At 42.9% G+C, this 21120-nt stretch overlaps 1 protein-coding gene across 1 annotated transcript in view; it reads left to right on the forward strand.

The window, feature by feature from the left end:
• Window positions 1–21120, forward strand: part of RYR2 (ryanodine receptor 2) — a 389249-nt gene that overhangs the window by 217870 nt on the left and 150259 nt on the right. Inside the window, exons 38-46 of the mRNA XM_037037343.1 lie at window positions 915–1020; window positions 2251–2394; window positions 4076–4349; window positions 8003–8117; window positions 9355–9487; window positions 9682–9785; window positions 18853–18988; window positions 19454–19640; window positions 20839–20941. Coding sequence (XP_036893238.1) covers window positions 915–1020; window positions 2251–2394; window positions 4076–4349; window positions 8003–8117; window positions 9355–9487; window positions 9682–9785; window positions 18853–18988; window positions 19454–19640; window positions 20839–20941 — 1302 coding nt within the window. The remainder of the gene's footprint in view (window positions 1–914; window positions 1021–2250; window positions 2395–4075; window positions 4350–8002; window positions 8118–9354; window positions 9488–9681; window positions 9786–18852; window positions 18989–19453; window positions 19641–20838; window positions 20942–21120) is intronic.

Raw genomic sequence — 21120 nt, forward strand, 5'->3', positions numbered from 1 at the left:
AATGGAGGGAAGATTGTGGTTGACAGGAACCGGCGAGGAGCAGGCGGGAGGGATGTGGGAGTGTCAGTGACAGGGCAGCAGGAGGGACCCTGGAGGGGGTGGACTTGCTCTGTGTTTTGTCTGTATCACCGCGATGCCCCGGTTGTGACACCATAATACTATTTTGCAAGGTGGTGCCGGTGAGGCGCACTGGGCAGATGGTACATGGGTTCTCTTTGTATTGTTTCTTACAATACCATCAGAATCTACAGTTATCTTAGAATACAAGGTTTTGAAAACTCACATTAAAAATTCTAAAAAGGAAACTGAAAATTGTTTTCTGAAGGAAAACTACAGACTATCACAGACCTTTATTTTTTCATTCATAAATTTAATATTGTCTCTAAACTTTTAAAAAATGGAAGAAAGTGTCTTACAGTTTAATTGAATTATGAACAAGTGCATAGTTATCTGTTGTATTATTTTTATTATGTTTAGATTTTTCCTTCTTTACTATTGTATCTTTTTCAAAAAAAGTTCTTGTAAATATTCAATAAAGTGTAGAAGTTAGGTAAAGAATTGGAAATCTAGGTGAAGCCGAATAAAATACTTTAAATCACATTCAGATATTAGTTGGTGTAAGAACTCTCAGTATGCAAGGGTTTAAGACATTGTGGAGTGACAAGAAGAAGCAAATTATATGACTGTTTTGCAGCACATTAAGCTCTGAGTGATTTGATTTATTTTGTGGCATTTTTTTAATCTGATGTAACAGAGATACATCTGTTAACAATTTTTCATCTGTTGGGCAACAATTTACAAATACACCAAAACAGGTTTTGAATGTCTTTGGTTTTCACAGTTTTTGCTGTGTTGCTCCTGAGTCCACTTTTCTCTCATACATGTCCTTCTTCTCCCTGGTTCTAAACTTTCAGATCAACATGCTTCTCAACTTCAAGGATGACAAAAACGAATGTCCATGTCCTGCAGAAATCCGCGACCAGCTCCTGGACTTTCATGAAGACCTCATGGCGCATTGCGGTGAGGCCTCTGTGGTACACAGCTCACGCTCAATGCACACACACTGGCACAAAAGTAAACCTGGACGGAACAGGTCCACGGACAGGCTCGGTGTCTGTCAGGGGCCGCCTGAGATACTCCCACAGTGAGAGGGCTCCCTGACACCATGCGGGAAGTCAGGAGGGGTGGAGAGACCAGACAGGCTCTCAGACAGAGCAGGGATGACAAATTCTCCCTCTCTCCCCCCTCTCTCCCTCAGGGTTGGGGCTTGGGGGTGTTGATGGTGAGGAGTTGTTACCAGGTGCTTTGGGCAGACTGCTGAGTGTGAGGTTGGTTGACTCTGAAGAAGTTCGTCCATAAGCAGTTGTATTGAAACAGACTATGGGGCCTTTTTTCAGGACTGGCTGAGTCCTGAGACATGCTGTCACGAGACAGCACATGTCTCATGAATTTACTTAGTGCCCAAGGAAATCCTGCATTAGATTACATGTTGGTGGCCCAAATCTATTAAGGGAATTCTTCCCCCTTTTATTTGTAGAACTTTAAAAATGGGGTTGTCTAGGTGTCCTAGACGAGTGTTCCTTCTCTCTGTGTGCAGAGGTGTGGGTAAAACATCTGTGTTCCAGTGGGAAAAATGAACCAACTGCTTCTTAACTGGTACATACAGCACCAGCAGTGTTTTTCTTTTCATTCAGAGAACGAAAGCACTGTCCCCATATTAATTCAGCTTATGAATGAAGAGCCACTGATGACTGCCATGACGCCATACTGTAGACAGGGTGGATGGGGACACTGCAAAATGGCAGAACTGTTGCTTCAGCCATCCCCTGCTCCAGGGCACCTAAGTCTGCCTGTTCTCCCGGTGCCCCAACTCCACACGTGCCACTGACATTTATGGAGGGAGAGCCGTAGGAGTAGGCAGACGGTGCCCGAAGTTAGAGACGTCGGCTCACGTTGGTGCAAGGAGCAGAATGGACTTTGTCTCCTGAGACAGGGTTTCTGTCCTCTGTTCGGTGTATATTTCGGGCTGGCTGCCTATGGCCAGCAGCCCACAGGAATGGGGACAGAGGAGGGAGCAGGCACTGCTGGTGTGTGGCTCACTCTCACTGAGGGTGCCTGTGAGCGGCTTGCTCACTGTCCTCCAAAGTCTCAGACAGGGCGTTGCTTTGTGCTGTGAGTGCAAAAGGTGGCACAGCCTGAGAACCGTTTCTTCTGCATGTACTTTTTCAGTATTTTTTTCTCTCCTACTAGGAATTGAGCTGGATGAAGATGGCTCTCCAGATAGCAATGGCAACTTAACAATCAGAGGCCGCCTGCTGTCCCTGGTGGAAAAGGTGACATACCTGAAGAAGAGGCAAGCAGAAAAGCCAGTGGCGAGCGACCTCAGCAAGTCCTGTAAGCAGTAAGAAGGGGCACTGCCTGGGCACTCAGCTGCTGGCGCCTCCTCACTGTTGAACTATTAGTATCGCTCTAGATGAGCCAGTGAGAAACTGAGATTGCAGGCTTCAAGAAGCGGGCTCCTGAGCAGACGCCAGTGGTGCCAGGAGTGTGCGGCACTGTCCGCGGTATTCGATGTTCGTAGGGACTGGAGAGAAGGCAGCTTTGGAGGGTGGAGGGCACCCCCACACTAGGGCTTTAGGGATTTCATTGGAGGCTATTAGGAGAAAGCCAAAGGGGGAATGCAGTCTTCGTGTCTAAATACTCTGCAGTTGATTTTCTAGTGTTCTCACATGAAGTCAAACCTTTTATTAAAGTGTAAACAGATACTGTTCATAGTGCACTTTGGTTCTGAGATATTTAGGAGCGTTACACATTTCTGGCTCCTGTACGGTCTGTTTAACTGGAGAGTTGCAGCTGACACCGGGGACCAAGGCAGCACAGGGATTTTGAGTCTCTGGCAGGTCTTCCTGCACAGGGAGGGCAGGTGGGACGGCATCTGTGAGAGCGCCTTCGGCTTACCCCCTCCCCCCCCCAACCACCACCGAGACTCCCGTTTCAGGTGCTGTGCTGAAAGAAAGTAAACTCACAAAATTGTGGGACCTTTTCCACTAACTTAGCAGAAAAACTTTTTATTTATACAATTACTGTTAAATTTGTTCTATAGTGTCAACACCAAATTGAGTCAGGTTTTTTTCAAAATCAGAGTTTAGCATTTCTTGTAATCACTTTTTTATGATCAAGTTTATGATTTTAAGCTGTGAAAATGATGGCATGGTTTTGAGGAACATGGAAGTATATTGCTATTTTATTTTCAGTTTGTTAAGTGGTTGACTTGGTAGCTTTTGTTTTTCCTTAAATCTATTTTCTTGATTAGGTTACAGCAGGTTAAACTGCTTTCTGTTTTGAACACGAGCCAGTGTATTGCTCAGGATAGGAACTGAGCACGCCACCACGCATGAATTGGCCGTATCAACCCACTTACTTTGGGGATAGCATTCATTGTGCCAGGTGTGGAAGGAAGTTCTTTTGTTTTGAAGTGTACTGTGTTACACATTCCAAGCAAGTAATCTTCTGTGTATGAAATGACTTCACTTTAATCCAGTTTCACAATCACATCCTTTTGATGACGTTTTAAGTGACTATTGAGAACCCAGATTTAAATGTAACTATAATTACATGAGGTCACCATGGCAAACAACTCCAGTGAGGAGACAGTTGGGTAAACAGCTCCTTGAATGCTCATGACTGACCTTTAGAAGGACATGTGGTGTCAGATCTTCTGGGAGGAAGAGAATGGAACAAAGGAAATAAAAGTAAAATAGGATCATTCATATTGGTCATTGTATGGATTGCCAACAGTAGTTTTGAAAAAGTGGCCGTAATTTTGAAAAAACGAAAACTCTTTGGCTGTAAGACTAGTTTGTGTAATTTTATTCTCTCATCACTATAACTTTATTGATATATACCACTATTTATAAATGTTTAAATAAAGTTTATTTTCTTCATAACATTTCTATTCATTCTCGTACAAATATAGATACGAGTTGGGACTGGGAGACAGGCAGTTGAAATGCCCAGCTCATTTGTCTTCTCTTGCTGTTTTCCTTTTTGAAAACCGTCGGTTGTGACACCGCAGCCACCCTGCAGCAGCTGATCTCGGAGACCATGGTCCGGTGGGCTCAGGAGTCCGTCATCGAGGACCCCGAGCTGGTGCGGGCCATGTTTGTTTTGCTGCATCGGCAGTATGATGGCATCGGCGGGCTGGCGCGGGCTCTGCCCAAGACCTACACGATCAGCGCCGTGTCCGTGGAGGACACCATCAACCTGCTGGCCTCGCTCGGGCAGATCCGCTCGCTGCTGAGCGTGAGGATGGGCAGAGAAGAGGAGAAGCTCATGATTCGAGGACTTGGGTAAATTCAGTCGCTGCAACCTTTTGTCTAGTCCGTCTTTTCTTCCTAGTTCATATCGGCACCAAACAGTGGGTGCATTGATAAAAGTACAGTGTGTAGACTGCATGCTCGCTAAGTTAGATTATTGTTTTCTAGAGATTGTCCTACCTAAGTCGCTCGATAAGGAATCTGATTTTATAACTGGAGGCTGAGATAGCTGCAATGCACAGCCAGCAGCCTGAGCTTTGTTTCTTAGTTACTCAGTGATGTAAAATCATATATAAAAATACAGGTTAATAAAAACACATTAAAATCCCACCAGCAGAAATTAATAAGGAAGTTTCAATGGGCCTGTTGGGCCCTTTAAGAAGAATGAGGGACTGAGAACTCAGCAGCAAAGGTTGCGCTCCATGTAGATTTGTGGGTTAATGTTTTTACCTTATGCAGGGTTTGAGGATCCCTAAGAGGAGAAATTAACATAAAAATCAGCCTGGTGGTATGCTTTCTCAGCTCAAGTTTATCTGAAATTGTTCAAGAAAAGCCTAAATACTACCAAAGATTAACCCACAATCAAAAACTGCAAAGCACAAAGGAAAGAGTCCACCATAAATAAGGGTGTGTGGACATGATAAACTGTGGAGTTAAAACACCTCCCCCAAGAACTTCCCATGGTAGCCTGCCAGAGGGAGAATGTAAAGGCGCTGTACACAAAAATTAAGATGTGCAGAAAGTCCAGGAATGTTTGAAAAGGATCTAAATAGAACTTCTAGAAATGAAAAATATAACTGACATAAAAAAATTTCAGAAGAGAACGTGAGTAAATTAGACCACAGCTCTGAGGAAATTAGTCATGCAGTACCGGGAGACAAAAATACAACAGAGCAGGGAAGAGATCCGAGTGAGGGGCCTCGGAGAGGGGCTGCCTGTGCCGAATGGGAGACTGGGAAAGAAGACATGACACTCCAGCCCAAGGAGGGGAGTGTGGGAAGAGCCATTGGCTTGAGTTTTTCAGAAATGATGGAAGACGGGGCTTCACAGATTCCTGAAGCACCGATAGTTCCACATCCACAGTGTAAAACCAGCACTAAATAGACCGTTGTAGAAGAGAACAGAGGGGAAGGCCAGGGTGCTCACAGAGAAGCACTGTTTAGAATTCTCCAGGGCAGAACCAGACAACAGGACCCAGCCCAACTAAGTCAACACAGTGAGTTTGCGCTTTGTGAGGGTTCGGAGATTCAGATGTGTACCCCATGTTCAGGAGTGAGGGACACAAAGGTATTGCAGAATTCTTACTTGCCATCCCTCATTGAAAGACCCTCTTAAAGGCTGTACAGTCAAGAAAGAAAAATGGAATTCAGAGAGAAGGAATGGGAGACCATGAGTTTTAGAGAGAATGTTACCAGTGCATACTTACAGAAATCTGAGCAATTGATAATTTGAAGATATGAAAACAAGAGGGAACTAACATACCAGAGAAAAATGAGAAAATTACTTAAGCATAAGTATGTAGAAATCTGGAATGTAGCCCTGACTGGCGTGCCTCAATTGTTTCAATGTCATCCCACTAAGCGAAAGGTCACTAGTTCGATCCCTGGTCTGGGCACATGCCTGGGTTGTGGGGTCAGTCCCAGTTGGGGCACCTGTGAGAGACAACCAATTGATGTTTCTCTCCCTTTCTTTTTCCCTCCCTTATCCTCTCTATAAAAGTAAGTAAATAATTTTTTAACAGAAATTCACGATGTAAAATGTTGAAAAGTGATGTTGGAGACAAATATTTAGACAAGAAAAGCTAATCTAGCTCTATACATATCAGATAAAAAGAGACAATGAAGATGACTATTGACATGGATAAAAGAGAATGCAAAAAATAATGAAAAGGATTAAAGAAACCTCAAGTTGGTTCTTTGAAAAAACTAATAAAATAGAGAATAGTTTTTTCTTTGGAAAAACTAAAAAATATTTGCAAGGAAGAGAAAATATGGAAAGATTCAGGTAATATGATATCATTTATGTACATTTTAAATTCTCCTAAAGCAATGCTATATATTGCCCATTTTTGAAATCATAAAAATAAAATGGAAGATTGTATTCCAAAATGGTTATAATGGCTGCACACTAAAAATAAATATACTAACTGGACAAAGAGGGAGCACAGAAAAGCCTGAACAACATAGATGAATTTTACAGTCTTAATTTATGATTGAGCTTCAGTCATTTTATTTAATGCCTTAAGTCTACCCCGAGGAGGCTCTGTTAATAAGCAACTTTAATTAGCCAATGAAAAAGGAGGAATTCAAGGAAATGGAAAGCACTCTCTCAAACATAAAATGTTTCTTTTTGTGAAATTAGAAATATCCCTTAAAAGGACACATTTAACAAGTGACAGCCTGCGTGCGGGTGGTTGGATTATAAATCCATTCAATTTACCTAGAACTCAGGCAAATGAGAGTCTCGAATAAGTAGTTTTCAAAGTTTGGTCGCACTGAGGACTTGAACTGACACGGGAACAGACGCCGCAGCTGTACCTGGGCTTGAGAGCGCAGGGTGGCCTGTGGTGTGCGGGGTGCGGCGTGAAGGAAGGGGCCGGTGGGGGCTGCGTCTGTTGTCGCCCGAAACAGACGGTGCTGGGCCTGGGCCCTCATTCTTCTGGGTTGGCCTGTCTTAACGTTCTCTTTATTAAAACAAAAAGAAGCCGAATTCTAGGCGAAAAACTGAAATTAAAAAGCAAAAGAAGAAAAGAATCAGAGAATTCTGCCATCCCGTTTCCTCCCTGCAGCCTGAGTGACAAAGAGCGAGGGACTGACACTGTGGGGGACCCCCACGGAGGGGACCAGAGTCAGAGGCAAAGTTTGCGTTTCCTTGCAGCCAGCACCTCCTTTATGTGCTGAAGTTCTGACAGGAAAGAAAAAGCTCTTGCACTGGATCGATTTGTGTTAAAATAACAATTAAGTGAGCTCCTCATTTCCAGCGACTACTAAACGTTAAGGTCCCCACAGACCCCTTCACGTGCGTGTGGTCATACTATGCGCGGCAGGGATACCGAGGAGAAGCACCTCAGGTGCTGCCCGCTGCTGCTCTTTAAGCAGAATGTCTGTTTAGTGAGTCCGATTATTTGCACCTGCACTTCGTGTGCATTCAGTTTCTTTCAGAGAGTGTGGATCTTTTAAAAGCATTTCACCAGAATAACATACATGTAACGGGAAATAATGCTATTATTAAACATGCAAATATTGAACACAGTACCAAAATAGCATGTATGGAAAGCAAATATACTTATATATCAATAATCTATACAGGAAATTTCCTATAAATGTGAAAACTGATTTATTTCTATACAAAAGAAGGTTGATCAGAAGATTTAATTGTTTCTATCGTTTGAATAGAAATTAAATTAGGAACGATGTGTCCAAAATCGTATTTCATGTTAGTGAATGTTTACATATTTAGTACATTTCATGTAAATGAAAAACATAGACAATTTATATACTATTTTTAGTAGGCTACCAATCTTTTTGAGAAAAACTCAGTTGTACTTACTTTTGTGGCTTAACTGTGATTGCTCTTAACTCTTTCGTCTGTGACAGCACTTATTTTTAACCGGGTGATCTGGTGAATTGCTACTGAAGTTTTGCTCTGACCTCTGTGCTTCCTTCCATACCTGTGTTCCTTTGCAGGGACATCATGAATAATAAAGTGTTCTACCAGCACCCTAACCTCATGAGGGCGCTGGGGATGCACGAAACGGTGATGGAGGTCATGGTGAACGTCCTGGGCGGTGGGGAGTCCAAGGTAAAGGGAGCCTTTGATTGCTGGCACACTGTGTATCATGGCTGTCTCTGTGACATGTGTTTCTAAACCCCTCAGGAGGACTGTTCGGAGAGAGAGCTTGTGCAAAACAAATGACACTGTACAGAGTGAGAGTTGAGCATGCCGCTAGTGTTTTTTCTTTAATATCTGTAGCAGTTTTTATCCTCTGCTGTGCAATTTAGCTATACCCTAAACTATTGTTGTTTGGGGTGTTTAGAAAGTAGAAAATGAACACTGTGCTGCTTTTTTGAAATTGAGAATAATAAAGCATGCATAACACAGACATGTCCTTCAAACCCAGCCATCCCCTTGATGACAGGGAGTGGCACTAAATTCTCCATCCCGACTGAGACTTGACGATTCTCTGATGTATTTGTTGAAAGGCTCTATGAACTATTAAGAGATTAACATTTAAAAAGAAGTTCTTTAAAACTAAATAGAGTAACATAACAAATAAGTTCATATAAGTCAGTATAATTTTATAACCTCTTATTTGCAAAATGCATTTCAGTATTTTTTAGGAATTTTACAATATGTTTTTCAGAATATAGAAATGAGTCCCTGATTCTTATGTTCAGCCTACCAGTTAGACAGGCTTATAAAGGCGTTTGTAAAATACTGTGTTGAAGAGGGACTCCCAGTGTTGTCTGAGGATCCTGGAGCAAGGTTTGGCTCTCAGGAGACATGTCTTAGATGGGCCACGGGGGAGACCGGGGCCACCTGGAAACAGGACAACAAAAGCAACTACAGCAGCACTGATGATGCCAAGTCAGGGTCCCAGACCCTGCACTGGGTGTGTATTGCAGACTGTCTCACTGACAGCTCCCTTTCTCACCTAAAGGGGGCATCGTCACCCAGCTTACTCGGGTTTCACATAACAGAATCGGTGAGATTGCAGGAGGTCACATTGAAACGCAGCTGACAGTGCTCAGGAATCACCATGAGTCTGCCCCATTCCTGAACCAGCCCCAGTCACGCCTCCTTCAGCTCCGGGCTGTAGACTGGTTCCAAATTCGGCCATGGATGGTAATGCCATGCTTGGTTTTCTGTGGCTCACAGGCTAGGCGAGTCCAAGTCTGGACATGTGAAGGCCTTCAGGGTCTGCGGCTCTGCGAATATGGCCACACGTGGGTGGACAGTGTGACTGCAACCTGAACCTCTGAACTCCATTCTATACAGATAATTTGCTTTCACAGCTAATCCAATGCTCTTTATGTAGGAGATCACTTTTCCCAAGATGGTGGCCAACTGTTGCCGTTTTCTCTGTTACTTCTGTCGTATAAGTCGGCAGAATCAGAAAGCTATGTTTGATCACCTCAGTTATTTATTGGAAAACAGCAGCGTTGGTCTAGGTGAGTAAATGTTTGACTTTCACCCGATTTTTAGGATAAAAGGAATGTACACGTTGCAGTGCAGTGTGAATTGACTCAGAGTAGTGCTGTGTGTGCTGCACTAGGAATTAAATTTGCAGTGAAAATGTGCTTTGCACGGGACTCAGAGGTGCGGTACGATCCAGGTTTTGTCTCCTGTTTGTTTGGGTTGACAGCCTCACCAGCAATGCGGGGGTCGACTCCACTGGATGTGGCCGCAGCCTCGGTGATGGATAACAACGAGCTGGCCTTGGCGCTGCGTGAGCCAGATCTGGAGAAGGTAGGCCTCCCCCTTGCCGCTGCGCTGCTGTGAGGCAAGCTCGCTCCTCCTGTTTTTCAGGATTATTTAAGTATAACTATCCTGTAGTTATAATCATGTTGCTGTAATTATATATAAGTGTTGTATACGATACTATAATTGTAAGTTACAAAGAATAAGGAATTTGAGATGAGTTATTTCCCTTAACCATGTGCATTTTTCTCTGAAAAGCGAATCAACTTTCTCTGTATTCCTGTGTGTTTTTTCCTTTCATGATATTTGCCATCACACTTGCTTTAGTCTCACAGTTTCAGTTTTCTGAAATGTCAGAGACTGAGGTATGGGGCTGCGGGGTGGGGGTGGTATTTTATCACCTGTACTCATTTTCCTGTACGGAGCGCACCCTCTAGTCGGCTAAAGCTTGTTCTGTTTTAGCCTGATTAACTCTGCTGGCTTAGTACTGACTCCCTGAGACTCCGACCCACCACGGATTCATGAGTCCTAGGCAGGTGGCAGCTGGCCTTGGTATACTCTGAGACTTGCTGAGCGGCCTCCGACCCGACACTGGCACCAAGTTAGAATCTTTGTCAACCTGCTGAATACCACTTGTCCCTACCTGGTGACTCACTGGGAAACTACCTCATGTAATTTTCCCCCTGCCAATGGCTTTTTCAGTGACTGAGCCTAACAGACAGTTGACAATTGGAAGCAAGTGGAGGTGGATCTTGGTGTGCCTTGGGCCTTCTGCTGACCTGTACCTGGGTTTGGTGCTGGTGGAAACTGGCCTTGGTGTGTAGCTTGGTCTTTCCTGTATACACCCAGGCCCAGCAGAGGCAGCAACAGACTTTGGGTCACTTGGTTACTCCAGACATGTAGCCCATGGTCAGTTACAGGCAGCATCTGACACTGATGTGCACTGGTCCCTCCCCAGAGGCCCTAGAACCAACACACCTGGTGGTGGGCTCAATACTACACCAGAGCACGGCCCATTTAGGTCCATAAGTGCACAACTAAATAAGGGTCCTGGAAGGCACCAGACCCTGCTGGGGCAGCTTTTGCTTTGTGGGGTCAGACCCCACATAATAGCTCATTCACTGTGGTCAGGATCAATCCTCATAGTCAGCCAGCACAAGGGGCAAACCAACACATGGGCAGGACAACCACAATTAAGACTCAACTGCAAGAGAAGGGCTTACATAACCCATACGAAGGGCATTCCTGGAGCACCTGGCTCTGGTGACCGGGAAGACTGTGCCACTGAGCCCCCCAAGAGGCCTACTGCTTGAGGCTACCACATCAAGACTGAGAGAGAGAACAGATCTAGCTAATACAGAAAAATAAATTCAAAGAGGCAGCCAAAATGGGGAGACAAAGAAACAAGCCCCAAAAGAAAGAACAGGAGAAATCCCCAGAAAAAGAGCTAAATGAAAGAGTGATGAGCAAATTACCAGATACAGAATTTAAAACAATGGCCATAAGGATGCTCAAGGAACTTAGAGGAAGAAAGGATGATCTCAGTGAGAAATTAAAGAGATAGTAAGTATAAAAAAGGATCTAGAAGCCATAAAAAAGGACCAGTCAGAAGTGAAGACTATAGCAAATGGAGAATACACTAGAAGGAATGAATGAACAGCAGGTTTGATAAAGCAGAGGACTGAATCAGCAGTTTGTAGCAGAATGTCTTTTGCTACACCCAAGCAGAGCAGCAAAAAAAAAAAAAAAAAAAAAAAAGAATTAAAAAAAATGAGGATAGTCTTACAGACCTCTGGGACAATATCAACTATATAATAACATCTTCATCATAGGAATACCAAAAGGAGGAGAGAGACAGACCAAGGGATCGAGAACTCTTTGAGTAGGTATGAGAAAGTTTCCCTAACCTGGTGAAGGAAAAAGACAGGCAAGTCCAGGAAATGCAGAGATTCCCAAATAAGAGGAATCCAAAGGAGCCCAAACCAAGCCACATCATAATTAAAATGATGAAGGTTGGAGACAAAGAGAGACTCTTAACTGCAGCAAGAAAAAGATGGTTAGTTACCTATAAGGGAAGAAGTCCCACAAGACTGTCACATAATATCTCAACCCAAAATATTCAAAGTGATAAAAAGCAAAGACCTACAACCAAGACTTCTCTACCCAGCAAGGCGATCATAGAGAAGTAAAGAAGAAATAAGAACTGCCAAGACAACAAAGAGCTAAAGAGGTTTTTTAACAACAAGCAAGTATTATAGGAAATGGACTTCTTTAAGAAGAAAAAGAGGAACACACTGTAAAGAATAAAGTAGCAAAAAATGCATAATTATCAATAATCACTTTAAATGTAGATGAATAAATGTTCCGGTTAAAATACGTAGGGTAGCTGAAGAGATAAGAAAACGAGACCCGTGTGTATGCCATTTACAAGAGACCCACCTCTGAACAAAAGACTCACACAGGCTGGAAGTTAAGGGGTGGGAAGAGATATTTCATGTAAATGGAAACAAAACAAAAAAAAAGAGCTGGAGTTGCAATACTTGTACCAGACAATATAGACTTTAAAACAAAGGCTATAATAAGAGACAAAGAAGGACACTACATAATGATAAAGGGATCAATTCAACAAGAGGAAATAACCGTTGTAAACATTTATGCACCCAGTGTAGGAACACCTAAATGCAATATATAAAGCAAATCTTGATCGACATAAAGGGAGAGATCAACAGTAATACACTCACTGTAGGGGACTTTAACACCCTATTGACATCAGTGGATAGACCATCCAGAAAAAAATTAACAAGGAAACAGTTGCTTTAAGTGACACATTAGACTAGATAGAGTTATTGATATTTTGAGAGCCTTATACTGCAAAAACTGCAGGATATACAGTTTTATTAAGGACACATGGAATATTTTCTAGGATAGACCACATGTTAGGCCTTTAAACAAGCCTCAGTAAATTTAAATAATTTCAGTCATCTTCTTTGATCAAAATGGTGTGAAACTAGAAATCAATCATGGAAAGAAAACAAAAATACTCAAACACATGGAGGCTAAATAATACTATTATACAGGCCAAAACCAAGATCAAGGAAGAAACCAAAAGATACCTTGAGACAAATGAAAATAAAAACACAAAAATCCTTCCTCCAAAAACATGTATCTATGGTACACAGGCAAAGCAGTTTTAAGAAGGCAATTCATAGCAATACAGACCTATCTCAAGAAATGAGAAAAAGTTCAAGTAAACAATCTTACCTTACATCTAAAGCAACTAGTAAAAGAACAATGGGCAAAGCCAAAAGTGAATAGAATGAAGTAAATAAAAAAGATCAGAGCAGAAATAAACAAAATAGTCTAAAAAAATACAGAGGTCAGTGAAACCCAGACTGGGTACTCTGAAAAGGTAAAAAAGATGGTTTAACCTTTTTTTTATTAAAAGATTTTATTTATTTATCTTTAGAGGGGAAGGGAAGGAGAGGAGGAGAGAAATATCAATGTATGGTTGCTTCTGGTGTGTCCTCTGCTGGGAACTGGCCTGCAACCCAGGCATGTGCCCTGACTGGGAATCGAACCACGATCGTGTGGTTCGCAGGCCTGCGCTCAATCCACTGAGCTGATGGTTTAACCTTTAAATATACTTACCAAGGAAAAGAGAGAGAGGACCCAAATAAATAAAATCAGAAGGGAAATGGAATAAGTAACAACTGACACCGCAGAAATACAAAGGATTATAAGAAAATACTGCAAACAATTATATACAACAAATTGGACAATCTGGAAGAAATGGATAAATTTCTGGAAACATACAAGCTCCCATGGCTGAATCAAGAGGAAACAAAATCTGTACAGATCAGTTGCAACCAAGAAAATCAAAGTAGTTATCAAAAAACTTTCAACCAAGGAAGTCCAAGACTGGATGGCTTCACAGGCGAATTTTACCAGTCATTAAAAAAAGAACTAATAGTTAGCCTTATCAGACTATTCTAGAATATTCAAGAGGAGGAAGGACTCCCAAGCTCATTTTATGAGGCCAACATTATCCTGATTCCAAAACCAGATAAAGACACTACAAAGAGAGAAAATTACAGACCAGTATTTCTGGTGAACATGGAGTCAAAAATCCTCAGCAAAATATTGGCAAACCGAATTTGGCAATACATTTAAAAGATTTTACACCATGATAAGTGGGCTAAGTCCTTGAATGCAAGGTTGGTACAATATCTGTAAATCAACTAATGTGATATGCCACAGAAACAAAATAAAGGATTAAAATCATATGATTATATCAGTAGGTACAGATAAAGCATTTGACAAACTCCAGCACCCATTTACGATAAAACCTCTCAGCAAACTGAAAATAGGGGGCACATACCACAACACAGTAAAGGCCATGTATGACAAACCTTCACATCACTGTCAACAGGACCAAACTAAGTGTGATTCCCCTGTGATCAGGAACAATGCAGGAATATCCAGTATTGCCACTCTTACTCAGCATAGCACTGGAAGTTGTAGCCACAGCAGTCAGACAAGAAGATGAATAAAAGGCATCACTTTTAAAGGAAGAGGTAAAACTGTCATTATTTGCAGATGACATGATATCATAGAGAAAACTGTAAAGACTCCACTAAAAAACTACTAGGTCCAATAAATGAGTGCAATAATGTAGCAGCATACAAAATCAGTACTCAGAAATCAGTTGCATTTCATTTACCAGTAATGACTTGTCAGAAAGGGAAACTAAGAAAACAGTCCCATTTATAATTGCATTAAAAATAAAATACCTAGGGATAAATTTAACTGAGGGGAAAATTATTAAGATATTGAAGAAAAATCAAAGAAGATACTGTCATATTGAATCATCCACCATGCTCATGTATAGGAAGAACTAACATCTTAAAATGTCCACACTGTTGAAATCAATTTATAGATCCAGTGTAATTCCTATCAAAATACCAATGGCATTTTTCACAGAACTAGAACAAATAACTCAAAAGTTTGCATGGAAACAAAAAGCTCCAAATAACCACAACAATCTTGAGAAAAAAGAGCAAAGTTGGAGGTGTCAATACTAACTGATATTGAACTATGCTATATGAGGCCGTTATAGGCAAGACAGCTTGGATCTGGCATAAAAACAGACACATAGATCCATGCAATAGAATAGAAAGCCTGGAAATAAACCTGTGTCTTCATAATCTCTTAATATAAGACAAAGGAAACAAGCACATACAATGGGGTAAAGACGTTCTATGCAGTAATGGTGTTGGGAAAATTGGACAGATATATGCAAAAATGAAACTAGATCACCTTCTTAGACCACACACAAGGATAAACTTAAAATGGATTTAGACTTAAATGTAAGACCTGAAATCAAAACTTTTAAAAGAAAACATAGGCAGTATTTTACTTGGACATTTCTTGTTAACAGTGTTTTTTGGTATATCTCCTTGGGTAAAGTAAACAAAAGAAAAAATAAACAAATGGGACTACATCAAAGTAAACCTTTTTCACAGTAAGGGAAACCATCAACAAAAATGAGAACAGCAGCCTACTTATTGTGAGAAGATACCTGCCAATGATACATCCAGTGAGGGGCTAATACCCAAGATTTATGAAGAATTCAGGCAATGCAACACCAGAAATACAAACAATACAGTAAAAAATGGACAAAGGACCTGAATAGACACTTCTCCAAAGAGGACATATAGATAGCCAATAGACATATGAAAAGGTGCTCAACATCACTAGTCATCAGAGGAATGCAAATCAAAACCACAATGAGGTATCATCCCACACTGGTCAGAATGGCTACCATCGATAAAACAGCAGACAATAAGCATTAGTGCAGACGTGGAGAAAAGGGAACCCTTGTTGTACTGTTGGCTGGAATGCAGACTGGTGCAGCCAAAGTGGAGAACAGTATGGAGGGTTCTTAAAAAATTAAAAATGGAACTGCTTTAAGACCCGATGTTTGCACAGCTGGGTGTATATTCGAAGAAACCCAAAACACTAATTAAAAAAATATATCCACCCCCATGTTCATTGCAACATTATTTACAAAGCCAAAATAATGAAAACAATCCAAATGTCCATCAGTACATGAGTGGATGAGAAGCAGTGTAATACACAATGGACTATTACTTGGCCATAAATAGAATGAAATCTTAGGATTTTTGACAATGTTGGTGGTCCTAGAGGGTGTTAGCTAAGTGAAGTAAGCTAGAGAAAGGCAAATGCCATGTGATTTCACTTGTATGTGGAAGCTAAATAACAAAAAATAAACAAACAAAATAGAAACAGACTTATATAGAGAGAACAAAGCGATGGATGACAGAAGGGAGGGGTGTTGAGGGACAGAGTGAAAATTGGTAGTGGATTGAGAAGTATTAATTGATGTTAGAAAGTGGTCCAGGGGCTGCGAGGTAAAGTGTAGGGAACATAGTTAACGATGCTGTAGTAGTTTTCTGTGGTGCTGGGTGGGCCCTGGGGGCATCCGAGGGAACACTGGGTGACCTATGTGAATGTCTGCTGCTGTGCTGCACACCTGAAACTCATACGAGAGTGTTGCATGCAAACTAGCATTGAAAAATAAAATTAAGAATACATATATAAAGCAAAAGTAAGATGTCATTTTAACATCATACATATATTTATATGGAAATTTATATTTTACAGTTCAAGGTGTCAGAGATATACCAAGGCCATGCACTCTAAGCACAATAAGCCACACGTGTGTTTGCCGGAACGTAGGTGCATTTCCCCACATTTTAGTGGCATTCTAAGTCATCCTCTGGGCCCCTCCTTCGCCCCCATAGTGGCAGCCAGACTTTTAAAGGATCCCGTTACTGCCCTGCCCAGAACCGTTCACGGACTTCCTGCCTCACTCTGCTGCAACAACCAAAGGCACCCAGCCGCCCCCGCCCAGCTGACTGAGCACACCAGCCCACTTTGCCCTACCCCCCCGCTGGTCTGTGTCTGCTCCGGCCACCGGACCCCTGCTGTCCCTGGGCCGGGCCAGGTGTGCTCCTGACTCCGGGCCTTGGTGCTTGCTGCTCCCTCCACCTGCCAGACAGCCTTCCATTCATTGCCCAAAGTCCCCTTCCTCCCAGCGTTTCCACGTTCACATGGTTTATTGTGAACGGAAACCTCTTCTCTGTTTCCTTAAGTTCTTCCTATTCTTTTTACTGCTTTGTGATATACAGTTGGAAACATGTTGGTACATTATATACCTAAAATACATCTTCATTTCATTTACATTTATATCAATATAGTTTAAAATTACATTTACATTTTAAAATAAATATATTTTCCTAAAATCTATGTAGTTTAAAAAACGCATTTACCCCTGTATGTTCAGTGAGCTGTGAGTGGGGCTTTCCTTCTGTGTTGTCCCTGCTCTGTCCCATCTGCCAGGACAGTGTTGGCCTTGGGGGGTGCTTAGTGTGAGGACAGCGCTGGCCCTGGGGGGCGTCAGTGCACCACTGTCAAAGGCATGCGAAGGTGAGTCTCCCCAGACCTCCTGACCTGCACTCTAATCAACCTCAGTAGGATTTTTCCGTTGTGTGATTTAAAATCCTTTTATCTACACTCCAATTAAAATGGCTAATATTAAAAAGGGGGACGGAGCAAATGCTGAGGAGGTCATGGGGCAGCCAGGATGTTGTCTGCGGCTGCAGGGAGCAGGTGGGCAGAGGTGCCCTTTCGCTCCCAGATGTTTGCTCCACAGAGGGAGAGGTGCGTGTCCACACACAGGTGTGTCTGTGAAGGTCGAGAACAACCTTGCTGCCCTGAGCCCCAAACTGGAGGAGAATCCAGTGTCTGCCAGCTGACAGGGGTGGTGACACCTGGCTGTGTGCACGTGTGGGCCATGCTGCCAGGCAGTGAGCTGGAGCCAAGGGCTGGCACAGGCCACGTTGCAACTGGCTCTCAGAGCCCTCGTTCGGCGTGAGAGCGGCCAGGTGCAGCAAGACTGCGGGGCGACCGCGTGCCTGCGTGTTGTAGTGTCCCCACTGAGCAGCTGTGACCGAGGCAGGTTGTCCAGGCTGCGCCGTGTCAGGGGGCCCAGTGATGGACATCCGTCTTTGTGGATGTGTGAGCCTCTCAGAGCTCACTGACACTACACTTCAAATAGATGAGCTTATGGTACAGAAATCATACCTTGAGGGAATTGATATAACATATTTTTAGTGGCTACTTATTTCCTTTCAAAATTGATTTAGCTTGAGCCACATGTAATTTAACTTGGTAAGTTGATCCTCTAATAACCTACTCCCATTGGCAATGCCCACTTTGGGGGTTTATTGTAAAACTAGGTCAGTTATGAAATATTGTTGAGAGCCAACATTCATATAAAAATTGAGCACAAACAGAAAAACGACACATGGGCATGGACAGCAGTGTGGTGACTGTGGGGGCCAGGGAGTTATAGGTGTAGGGTGGCTAAATGGTAAAGGAGAAAATAGAATAAAATTTTTTGAAAAGGCAAAGCTAAGCAGAAATTTTGATGTGTTAAATTCAACAATACTAAAAGGTAGGTAGGATTATCACCAATTTTATAGACACTAAAACAATCTTAAAAAGTTCAGGAACTTGCTCGAAACAATGCAGCAAACAACACAGGTCGGATGTGAACCCAAGGACGCGGGACTGTAGCGAGTTCTCTGCTTCTTTGTGGCTGTTCTCACACGCTCCCCACCCCCCATGAAACAACAGGTCATTTTGGATGTCATTCACTTTAAAGTATCTTTGTACGTTAGAAGGATCTTCTAGCATCTGAGATGGGCCTCATGTCATTTGAAATTTTGAAAATTTATCGAATATTATCATTTGTTTTTGTAGGTAAAAGTCACAAATTAAATGATACAAAATTTAGTAATATTTTTCTTTCATAGACTTTACTCATAAATATTTTTATGATAACACTTTGCTATGATTTTTGATATTTCCTAATTCTGAGGTTTTCCCGTGTGTCATGAGATTAGAAAGAGCTTTCAAAGCTGCGTTTGTTACGAACCACCCGGGACAGCACTGTTCGCCAGGTCTAGCACAAGTGTCTGACTTGTCCCCTGGGGGTCACGCTCCTGCCCCAATCCTGTCCTGTCCACAGGTCGTGCGATATCTGGCCGGCTGTGGACTGCAGAGCTGCCAGATGCTGGTGTCGAGGGGGTACCCGGACATCGGTTGGAACCCAGTCGAAGGGGAGCGGTACCTCGACTTTCTGCGGTTCGCCGTCTTCTGTAATGGTAGGGCTGACTGCAGTGGGGTCCTGTCTGGTCATCGTTAGAACTGCACAAAAATAGTTACATAGGATCCTGATACTCCTCAGCGTTTTCATGAAGGAAGTCAATATTAGAAACGAAACTGAGTATTTTATAATCAGATTTTTACAGTAACAATTCACTTTATAATATTTGTTTTGATAGTGATGCTGTACATCATGTTTAAACTGAAAAGTTTAGGAACATACATTTAGACAGATTTTTGTAATTGGATTTTAATGAGACCTAGGACTATGGCTTTGAATAATGCTTTTCTTTGCTTTGAAAATATGAAGTGCAAGAATAGAAAATGACTGTCACGTCCATCTAAAACTAGCAATCTGAGTTTAGTTTTGGCTTCACCACCCTGTTGGTTGGTTTTAGTCATCTTTCTTTAAATGTAAATGATGGTTGTAATGCCTGCGTGGCCTGCGCTGTGTTTCGTTCTAGGGGAGAGCGTGGAGGAGAATGCCAATGTAGTGGTGAGGCTGCTCATCAGGAGGCCCGAGTGCTTCGGCCCCGCCCTGCGGGGGGAGGGCGGGAACGGTCTTCTGGCGGCTGTGGAAGAGGCCATCAAGATAGCTGAGGACCCCTCTCGAGACGGTCCCTCACCAACCAGCGGGTCCAGCAGAACCCCGTAGGTCTAATACACACACTCTTGAGAGTAAATTGTGCTGCTTGTCTTGGAATCGTACAAAACAGAATTTGCGTTCTGTTAGTTACAATATAACTCTATCTCCACTTGAAAACCAAATGGGTCAGATGTGGAAGACTGGGTGGGACTTGCTGCTGGAACAGGCTGAAGGGACAGAGGGACCTGCGGACAACCGGCTTTAGCAGAGGAATTCTGGTTGTGGGAGATTGTACTCCGTGACTTTTCCCAGGGGCTCTGCAAAGTCTAGTTATTACAAGTGATGGCAGACGAGCCTTTGGGATGGGAGTCGGGTTTAGTGGAGAGGCAGCTAGAATGAGTTTTTATGACAACAGTGAAAGAGGAAGAGACCATTAGCAAGAGAATTGGGGGCCTTAGTCCAGAGATGGGGGTGGCCTGATGCTGAAAGTGAAATGGTGTTTGAAGCCTCGGTCCACAGTGCATGTTGTTTGGACTAGGTTTCATCCATGGATATAAATCAATTCAGGTGTGTCACTCCTACCTTTTAAATACGGGTGGTGACTGTCCTGCCGGGGGCCACTCATCCCCACTGCTGGTGTTACTGGTAGAGAAATAATGGGGCCTGTTGGAGGCAAAGTCCCAAGCATGTAGGTGCCCCTGCAAGCCCTGTTGCTGTGCAGCCCGGGGACAGGCGTTCAGGCTGAGCCAGTCCAGGGCCCTGGGCTGGGCGGGTTCCTGGGGGTGGGTTGGTGGGTAGGAGGTGAGTGAGTGAATGAAGTCACGCTTATAAAATACTCACTTGGGGAAACACTGTCCTGGGTGACCTTATATGACAGATCTTTGTCACCCTTTCTCTAAATGTATCTATTCACAAAAATGTTTCAAACTTGCCAAATGCTTCTATCAGTCACTTTCTTTGTTAATAAGCTGTCACTACAAATGAGCACCCAATCATCAAATTAGGAATTCTTCTTTTTCCCCCCTTGAAAGGACCTTAATATTCAGGTTCCCATGAGTGTGTTCTTGGGGATAGAATCTCAAATTGGGTCTTCAGCCTGTTGTTATTTTGCTGCAAAATGCCCGGCTGTAAATTACACACACACGTGTGAAGTAGCAACAGAGGCAGAATAGGTCCCTTCCCCTGAAGAGGTAGTAAGCCAGAAACGCCGCTCTGTTACCTGTTTTGATTTGCTTTCTGCTTCTTTGGAATGATCCGTGAAAGTGATGCAGACGAGGAGGATGACACCGTGCACATGGGGAACGCCATCATGACCTTCTACGCTGCTCTGATCGACCTGCTGGGACGCTGCGCCCCTGAAATGCATGTAAGTGCTTGGGCCCCCGAGCAGCACCTGGCTCCTCTGTGGGATGGCACCGTGCCTGGGAGGGGTCCCTGCAGCACCAGACCAAGGCTCTTCATGCTCTTTAAAAGTCACATTGCAGCCTCATTGCTGAAAGAGGGTCTGTTTAGTTGGAAACGTCTTGTTGGCTGTAAAAAACAGCA

Source organism: Sturnira hondurensis, unplaced genomic scaffold, assembly GCF_014824575.4.
Source record: "Sturnira hondurensis isolate 20B ecotype Veracruz unplaced genomic scaffold, ASM1482457v3 Scaffold0022977, whole genome shotgun sequence".
Lineage (NCBI taxonomy): Eukaryota > Metazoa > Chordata > Mammalia > Chiroptera > Phyllostomidae > Sturnira > Sturnira hondurensis.